General features: G+C 40.7%; 1 protein-coding gene across 5 annotated transcripts in view; it reads left to right on the top strand.

Moving 5' to 3' along the window:
- Nucleotides 1–1,205: 1,205 nt before the first annotated feature.
- CCDC88A (coiled-coil domain containing 88A) overlaps nt 1,206–9,874 on the top strand; it is a gene marked incomplete at both ends in the record, with an annotated part of 155,010 nt that continues 146,341 nt past the window's right edge. For all 5 annotated transcript variants that reach the window (XM_080712084.1, XM_080712082.1, XM_080712083.1 and 2 more), the window contains 2 exons: nt 1,206–1,268; nt 1,364–1,464. In XM_080712084.1, the coding sequence (XP_080568210.1) occupies nt 1,206–1,268; nt 1,364–1,464 (164 nt within the window). The remainder of the gene's footprint in view (nt 1,269–1,363; nt 1,465–9,874) is intronic.

Below are 9,874 nucleotides of genomic sequence, written 5' to 3'. Positions count from 1 at the left end.
ACTTGATTTTGTTTGGATATTTTTCAGTGGCCAAACAGTCAAAAAACAATGTCTGAATCACGTTTTCTCCAGTCGGGGAATATCTCGTTGAAAGACAGCTTTGGTTATTTAAAACCCGATTGTATTTCACTGGCAACTTTGAAGAACATTAATGCTTTATTGGTCTAGATTTTAAAAAAGAAGAAGAAAGAAAGAAAGAAAAGGAGAAGAAAAGGAAAAGAAGAACCAAGTTGTGGCTCAAGTCTCTTTTGCCATTTTGCTGCAGTGACTTTTCCTATTCCATCTTGCTGGGGAGAAAGCAATGCTTAACAGATCAAATCAAACTGCCCGAAAAAGGCTGTCTGCATCCCTCATGTTTAAAAGAAGGACTGCGTACCCTTTCCTTCACACATCAAAGAAGGCATTCTGGGAGGAAATGCACCATAATTAGGCAGGAGCGAGCGAGCAGCCCGACCCCTCCTCCGGCGCACCCGCGGGCCTGGCAGCGGTCCTGAGCGCAGCCCGGCGGCCGCGGCAGCTGCAGAGCGCGCGCCCGCGAGATCGGGGCGGCGGCGCGGCCGGGCGCGCGCTCGGGCAGCGGTTTTCTTCTCCCACAATCCAGAGGCTGCGCCGGGCGGGGCGGGGGCGGCGGAAGGATCCGCGCGGAGGGGTCCCGCGGCCGGCGGGCGGGCGGGCGGCGGCGAGGGCGGGTGTGCTGCGGCACTGCGGCTCCGAGGCCGTTACTCGCAGCGCGGTGCCGCCTGCGCGGGGCGGCGGGTCGGGGGCCGGGGCGTGGGCGCGCGGGGAGCCCGGGCTGCCGGGGCGGGATGGCGTCGGCCCGCGGGCGCTGAGGCGCCGCTCGGCGGCCGGCGCGGGGCGGGAGCGCGGGCAGCGCGGGCCGGCCGGGTCCCGAGCCGGCGCCGCTCCGTGCGCACGGCTTTTTGTCTGGCGCGGCCGCCCTGCGCCGCCGCCCCCAGATGCCCGTTCCCCGCCCCCGCTCGCCCGCGCGGACGTCTCGAGCGCGGCCCGGGCGGCCCCTTGCCCCCGGGGGCTTCTGAGCGGGCTGCGATTCCACCCCCTCCCTCGGTGGGGCTTTCCTCGCTGGTCGAGATGGACTTTCATTGATTTCTTTTACTTCTTCAACGTTTAGTGACCAATTCCCTAGGCGTATTTTTGTGGTAGTTCCTTTTTTTTTTCCCCCCCCCTTTCAACACATAATCTGTAAAATGGAGAACGAGATTTTTACTCCCCTTCTGGAGCAGTTTATGACCAGCCCCTTGGTCACTTGGGTAAGTCGGATGTCCTTCATTGTATGTGTGCTGGGTTATTTGTGGCTGCGGAGACCGAGGTGGGCGTTCACGTCGCGGTGATCCTTCTGTTGTAGGTTAAAACGTTTGGACCTCTGGCTGCAGGAAATGGGACCAACCTGGATGAATATGTGGCTTTGGTGGATGGAGTGTTCTTGAACCAGGTCATGCTCCAAATGTAAGTGTTTTCTTCTTTGCGGTAACTTGTTTTCTTTGGGGGAAAAAATACTGTGAACTTTATGTTTTAAGCTCCGATTTTGATTCTCTGGTCAGAAAAATTTAGGTGGCCTAAGAATTGAATCTTTAAAGGAGCGATAATCTTACGAGCCTAACCCATCTCTCACAACCCAGTATACCTGTTAAAATTGTGAAACGTTAAATTTTCATTCTGCCAACCCTTTATGGCCATTTATAGTCGTCTTCAATGCTGAAATCCAAACCACACTGTGTTGTCATTGATAATTTGGTAAAACGAGAGAGAAAAAGGAGAGGGAGACACACACACACACACACAGGAAGGAAGGAGAGAGACAGGAAGGAGAGAAAGATATGAATCTAGTTTCCTAAGAGGGAAGAAAAAATCCTTACTATGAAGTTATGTGTATTTGATGCAGAAATTTTTAAATTAACCTTTGTGTCCAAAAATAAATGGCTCAGATTTTGAAACTAGTGAAGTAATAAGATATTTCAGAGGAGAACACTTCAGACATAAGTTCTGACTGGTGAGGATGACTGTCACTATAGCAAGTAATTTTAATGACCATAATAACGAAGTCCGAATAAGTTATTGTGTGAATTTTAGATTGCTTAATATTTGGGGAATCACTTAAAGGTATTTTTTAGAGGTTTTGAAATGCAAGTAACTGAAGTCTTGACAGCTAAATGATGACTTACCAGGCGAATCTTTGTCTTATGCTTATAATGAAATTGTTTTAAGTAGGGATGTGTATTTTTTGAGATGGAAATTGGATATTGGAAGCATATCAGTAGCTGAATCAATAAAATTAGAACTCCATTTCTATCATTATAGGTATTGTAGCATACATGCATTCTAAGTACTTCATTGTTGGCTTCCAAACTCTGAATGTTACTGTGGTGCCTTGAATAATGTTATTCCTAATAATTAATCTTTATTCCTTTTGAATAGAATCTGATTATAAAAGTAGTTTGCAATCTTTGAGTTTCTGTTTTTTTATATGTGGGAAATTAGAGCATTGTAAGTAAGTATTTGTTATTAGAGAATAAGTCTATTTGCTATTTTGTTCTCATAACTTTACATATAAAATACCAATTGTGTATTTTATTGGAAATCACTTTTCTGTGTAGATTTTTCTATTTAAGAGAGGATAGAAGACAAATCCATAAATGATTGTTCCAGTGTTAACTTCTCTATGTGCTCAGAGATTTGTGTGCTGTTTTTCATGAGTGTTTTGATCCTTTTGTGTCCAAAGGACACACTTCCCTGCAGGGAAATATTACTACTATACTTTTTCCAAAAACAATTTTTAAGCACCCAAAAAATGTTATCTAAATGTGTGTGTGTGTGTGTGTGTGTGTGTGTGTGTGTGTATATATATATATATATTTTTTTTTTTTCTTTAGAGCCAGGTGTGGTGGCGCATGCTTATAATCCCAGTATTTGGGAGGCTGAGACAGGAGGATCGCCATTCTCGGCCAGCCTCAGCTACTTAGTGAGGCCCTTTGCAATTCAGTGAGACCTTGTTTCAAAATAAAGAAAAAAAACAGGGCTGGATGCAGGGCATGGTGGCACACTCTTGTAATCCCAGCCCTTGGGAGGCGGACACAGGAGGAATGCGCTGGTTCAGAGCCAGCCTTGCTGGCTTAAGAGACCCTGTTTCCAATTAAAAAAATATATAAAATAGGTTTGGGAGTGTAGCCTGGAGGTAGAAGGCTTCCAGGAACCCCAATCCCACCACAAAAAAACAACAACAACAACAACAACAAAAAACAGGGCTGGGATCTAGCTCAGAGGTAAAATGCCCCTGAGTTTCGTCCTAGTACCGCAAATAAATAAATAAATATATTTTTTTCCTTAGGAAAAAGAGAGTGTAGGGATTAATTATTTCCACAGTTACTACATCACTACATATATTTTTAGCAGCTACCCCATGGAATTAGTTTTTCTTTGCAAGACCCCACTATTTCCTAAGCAAGATGGTAGAATAATTAAACTGACTACTATTTTCGAAACCACATATGACAGAAAAGGTAGCTATTATGAGAGATACTTGGACCTTTCCCCATGTGTCTCTTTACTTGCTTACTTGTTTTTTTTTTTTGGGGGGGGGGTTTGTGGTTCTAGTGGTGGAACCCAGGGGCATTCTACCTCCAAGCGACACCCCCAGCCCTATTTTTTATTCTTTATTTGAAACGGTCTCACTGAGTTGCAGAGGGCCTCACTAAGTAGCTGAGGCTGTCTGTGAACTGCAATCCTCCTGTCTCAGCCTCCCAAATGCTGGGATTACAAGGCTGCACCACCATGCCCGGCTACTTGCTTACTTTTAGAAAGAAAATTTTGAATTTGTGTGCTGAATTCTGAAAAATAGATGTGGTCACAAAAGTAGGAATCTGTATTAGTTTTCTATTTTAATGCTTTTTATTTGAATGATTCTTTTTTTCAAAGAATATTTAGGTGTTTTTGAGTCCTGGTAGTTAGCAGAGATGCTAAAAACAAATATGTTAGCTTAATTCCATTTTTAGTATACTTTTATATTTAGAATATATACATGCATATTTTAGTAATAATGTTCTAAATAGTGGTTGCCAGGTTGTTTTTTTGAAGGACTAGTTGCTTTCTCAACCCTCAAATCTGCTTCTGTGTTTTCGGTTCCACTTCTTGGGTTCCTTAAAAGTTTTTTCAGTGTCCTAATTTTGTTCTGAATGACCTACATAAATTAAAGGAAAAGAAAATTAAGGAATAAAAGAAGTTTGCTTTTACTTTTTATTTTATTTATTTCTGCGGTACTGGGGATGAAACCCAGGGACATTCTACCTTCAAGCTACAACCCCAGCCCTGTTTTTTATTCTTTATTTTGAAACATGGTCTCACTGAGTTTCAAAGGGCCTCACTAAGTAGCTGAGGCTGTCCACAAACTACAATCCTGTCTCAGCCTCCCTCTCAGCTGGGGTTACAAGTATGTGCCACCACGTCCATCTAACTTTTACTTTTTAAAAAGTTATTTGCTAAAATTGGTTCAGTACAAATTTAATGAATTATGTAGGTGTTAGGGAAACAAAATAATATATTACTTTATTATTATTTTTAATGTATTTAAGAGCTGTGTTTTGTTAATTTTGAAATTATTGAGATTTCTGTTAGGTACTTAGATAACTGTGTAATTTAATGTACTATATGAGAAGTGTCAATTGAAACTCTGAACCCAGTGAGTTAACCTAAAGGTTAACCTTAGTCTAAGTGGTTTTTAGACTACATTTTGGTTATAGAATTTGTGAGGAAGAACTCTTGAAGTTCTTGAGTCTATGGGTTTGTAGTTTTTATTTTTATTTATTTTTTTGTGGTACTGGGGATGGAACCCAGGGTCATCCTACCTCCAGGCTACACCACCAGCCCTATTTTTTTATTTTTTATTTTTTTATTTTTTTTGGTACTGGGGTTCCTGGAAACCCTTCTACCTCCAGGTTACACTCCCAGACCTATTTTATATTTTTATTTGTAAACAGGGTCTCTTAAGCCAGTGAGGCTGGCTTCGAACCAGCGCGATCCTCCTGTCTCTGCCTTCCAAGCACAAGGAATACAAGCGTGCGACACCACGCCTGCCCTTATTTTTATTCTTTATTTTGAAACAGGGTCTGACTTGAGTTGCAAAGGGCCTCACTAAGTAGCTGAGGCTGTGAGGCTGTCCTCAAACCTGTGCGATCCTCCTGTCTCAGCCTCCCAAATGGTGGGATTACAAGTGTGCACCACACCTGACTTTCTTTTTTCTTTCTTTCTTTTTTTCTTTAATTTTGAAACAGAGTCTCTTTAAGTTGCTGAAAGACTCACCACTTTTTTTTTTTTTTTTTTTTAAGGGTCTGGGGATAGAATCCAGAGGCATTTGACCCTCTGAGTGACTTCCTCTGCCCTATTTTTTATTCTTTTTTTTTTTTTTTTTTTTTAAACAGAGTATCACTAAGTTGCAGAGGGCCTCACTAAGTAGCTGAGGCTGTTTATGAATTTGCAGGGATTACAAGCATGCACTTCCTTGGTCTCAGTCTCCCAAATGTTGGGATTATAAGCATGCACTACCATGCCCAGCTGAAAGTCTCACTACTTGTTGAGGCTGTCTTCAAACCTGTGATCCTGTCTCAACCTCAGAAGTACTGGGATTGCAGGCTTGTGCCACCACACCTGGCTATAAGAATATTAAATAATTTAGTGATTCCAGTGGTGTCATCTTGGACTCAGGCTCTGGAAGTAAAGAGTTGACTTCTTCATAACATTGTTTACTGACCTTGTGTTACAATTGTAGAGCCTGTTCATTGACTTGGAATTCACTTTATTCAAAAACGCATCTTTTATTTCATTGAGTAGCTCCATGAATCAAAGAATCTGTGTAAGAGCTTGTGACAAGCATCAGTTTACTGTAACTAATGAGAAAGGGGAAGCTAGTTAGATATTAGGAATGGTAGGCCACCTCTTCTGTGTGCTGCAGGGCATTTTCTTACTTCAATCAAATGAAAATTTTTTTCAGTGCTAGTTATCAGATGTAGGGCTCAGTGACAGTTTGAGAAGTCATTTGGTTTTGTAACCAATGTTAAATATTATTTGCTATGAGTTTTTAAGGAATTTACAACATTTATTTATTTATTTATTTATTTATTTTGTGGGTCTGGGGATGGAACTCAGGGTTATTCGACCTCCGAGCTACACCCCTTGTCCTGTTTCTTTATTCTTTATTTTGAAACAGGGTCTCACTAAGTTATAGAGGGCCTCACTAAGTAGCTGAGGCTGTCTGTGAATGGTGATCCTCCAGTCTCGTCCTCTCGAATGCTATGATTACAAGTGTGAAGAAGGTCTCACAACGTTGGAGAGGGACTCAGTTAAGTTTCTGAGGCTTACTGTGAACCTGCAAACTTCCTGTTTCAGCCTCCCACGTACAGGAATTACAAGTGTGAGCCACTGTGCCTAGCTGGACATGAAACCTAAAACACATGTTTTTAACATGTCACTCCTCTTTAAAAGGATTTCAGTGTCTTTATTTTTTTCCCCCTCACTGCCTCCAGAATAAACACATTATTTAAGCATCCTGACTTCTTTGTGATCTGGTTTCTGCCAGCTTCTCTAGTACCACTCCTTATTACATAGCCTAAGATAAAGCAAACCAGTAGTTTCCAAAGACACACTGTATTCTCATCTGTCTCTATGTCCTTTACTCTTCCTTTCCTTAAGAACACTTTTTTTTCCTGTTTTTTTTTTCTTTTTTCTTTTGGTACTGGGGATTGAACCCAGGGACATTCTGCCTTTGAGCTACACCCCTAGCCCTATTTTATAGTCTTTATTTTGAAACAGGATCTCAATAAGTTGTGGAGGGCCTCACTAAGTAGCTGAGGCTGCCTGTGAACCTGTGATCCTCCTGTCTCAGTCCCCCAAGTACTGGGATTACAGGTGTGCGCCACCACACCTGGCCTAAAATGATTTTTGTTTTGGAAAAGGGGTTTATTATAACTATGTTCTTTGTGTTAACATACAGTAAGTTATTTAGATGAATTAAAAACTGAATTTCTAGACTGGGTGCATTGGAACATGCCTGTAATCCTAGTACTTGGGAGGCTGAGACAGAAGAATCACAGGTTTGAGGCTAGCCTAAGCAATTAAGTGAGACTCTGTTTCAAATTAAAAAAAAAAAATAAACTGGGCATGAGGAGGCATGTAATCCCAGTATTTGGGAGGCCGAGACAGGAGGATTGCAGGTTCACAACCAGCCTCATCAGTTTAGTGAGGTTGAGCCAGACATGGTGGTGCACACTTGTAATTCCAGCGCTTGGGAGGCTGAGGTAGGAGTATCGCAGAGGTTCGAAGCCAGCCTCAGCTACTTAGTGAAGCTCTCAGCAATTTAGTGAGAACTTGTTTCCAAATAAAGTATAAAAAAGGGTCTGGAAGTATAGCTTGGAGGTAGAAAAGCCCCTGGGTTCCACCCCCAGTACCACAAAAAAGGGGAAAAAAATTAGTGAAGTCCTCATAACTTAGCGAGACCCTGTTTCCAAAAAAAAAAAAAAAAAAAAAAATAGGATTAAGGATTTAAGGATGATGTAGCTCAGAGGTAGAATCCTCAGAACTACAACAAAATAAAAAATAATAACATAAAAATAAAAAGGATTGGAAGTGTAGGTCAGAGGTAGAATACTCTTGGGTTCAGTCTCTAGTACCAAAATTTAAAAAAATGATATGGTAAATATAGATACAATCCAGATAAGCAAAAACTCCTTAGGGCTCCTCAGTAATTTTTAAGAGTAGGAAGGGGAGCTGGGTATGGTAGCACACACCTGTAATCCCAGTACTTGGGAGGCTGAGACAGGAGGATCACAGGTTTGAGGACAGCCTCAGCAACATAGCAAGACTCTCAGCAACCTAACAAGACAATGTTTCACAACAAAATAAAATAAAAGGGCAGGGAGAAGGTATAGCTGGGAGTTAGAGTGTCCCTGGATTCACGCTCCAGTTTTTTTTTTTTTTTTTTTTTTTTTTTTTTTCCGGTACTGGGGTTGGAACCCAGGCATTCTACCTCTGAGGTATAGCCCCAGCCCTATTTTTTTTTTTAATTCTTTATTTTGAAGCAGGGTCTCACTGAGTTGCAAAGGGCCTCACTAAGTAGTAGCTGAGGCTGTCCGTGAACTGCAGTCCTCCTGTTTCAGTCTCCCAAATGCTTGGATTACAAGCATGCCACCATGCTTGGCGTGCACATGCACACACACACACACACACACACACACACACACACACCAGAAAGGGAGCAAATAATGGGATTACAGACATGTAGCACATGTCTGTAATCCCATTATTTGGGAGGCTAAGACAGGAGAATAACAGGTTTTTGGCCAGCCTCAGCAATTTAGTGAGGCCCTGCAACTTAGTGAGATGCTGTTTCAAAATAAAAATAAAATAGGGCTAGAGGTATACCCCAGAGGTAGAGTGCCTCTGGGTTCAATTCTCTAGTACCACTAAACAAGTAAATACATGAATAAATAAAAAAATAAGAAAAGCAAGCCAGCATTACTTCTGTTGTTAACTCGGTAAATAATATGCTTCACTGCTAGACCGATTTTAAGGTTACCTAGAAAATGTCAGGTTTTTCTTCAGTTTTTGAAGGTAACTCAGTGTGTCTAAAATTCTGAGGATAAATACATGAGTGGGCTGTGTCCGTGATCTTTAGATGGTAGTTACATGTTTCATATCTATCCAAGAATATTCATCAACGGAAGATCAAATTAGTTAATATATGTAAAAATATCCTGTAGATTTATAAGATATTAGGTTGTATTGTTAGCTACTATGTACAGTGATTCAATTTGTGAGAAGGTGAGAAGAGGGGGAAATTAAGGGGTACTTTTTCTTAAAAAGCCATTCATTTTTCTGATTATACTCAAGGACAAACTCTTAATATGACCCTTATTGGTAATGATATTTACACTTCTTTTCATAAAGCAAACATTGTTTTATGCACATTTTAAGTTGGATGTATAAATCAATTGTTTCTCATGTTTCATAGTGACATGCAAATTTCATATAGTTATAAAATATTTCAAAAATTAAAGACAAAAGCTCTGTATGCCTGCTTTTAAGTTACAGTGGCATGATCAAAAGCATGAACACACTTAGCAAAAGCACTCATGGTGCTTTACCAACACAGAACAGATGGTTCAAGGGGATGCAACAGCTTTGCAGTCTGGATAGAAGAGCATAAAGCCATTAAAACTATCAGATTTCTGTTTCTCATAGATATTAGTCAATGAATAAGTAAAGACAATCTTTGGTTGTAGGACCAAATCTTAAGAATATTATTGTTGCAAAATTGCAAACTACGTCTTTATCTTTTCTTCATAAAAATTTAAAACTTTATGTATACACTGGTAGATAATACTATTACCTGTTTATTATTTAATTGAAATTAATGTAACTTGTCATAAATAGGTCATTTATAAATGTGAAATTGCTTTAGGCTCTCTTTTACTGCCATGTTACATTTAACTTCTGACTGGACAAATTTGAGCTATGTTGGCGGGTTATTTGCCACTAAAACATTTTTCATTTTCATCTTATAAAAAGAGTTGGTAGGCTGGACAGGGTGGTTGCATGCTTGTAATCCCTGTACTTGAGAGGCTGAGTTAGGAGGATCCACAGGTTCACGGCCAGCCTTAGCTACTTAGGCCCTCTACAACTTAGTGAGACCTTGTTTCAAATTAAAGAATAAAAAATAGGGATGGGGTATAACTTAGAGGTCGAATGCCCCTGGGTTCAATCCCCAGTACTGTTTAAAAAAAAAAAAAGTTGTTTGACTTACTTGAGGTTGTGTAACCTTGGAAATAATTATAATTAGAATGGTACTTATTCACACTATGTTAGATGTGCA

The sequence above is a fragment of the Muscardinus avellanarius genome, assembly GCF_963383645.1.
Source record: "Muscardinus avellanarius genome assembly, chromosome: 15".
Classification (NCBI taxonomy): domain Eukaryota; kingdom Metazoa; phylum Chordata; class Mammalia; order Rodentia; family Gliridae; genus Muscardinus; species Muscardinus avellanarius.
The sequence above is the reverse complement of the archived record's forward strand: the minus strand, read 5'-3'. Positions and strand labels throughout refer to the sequence as shown.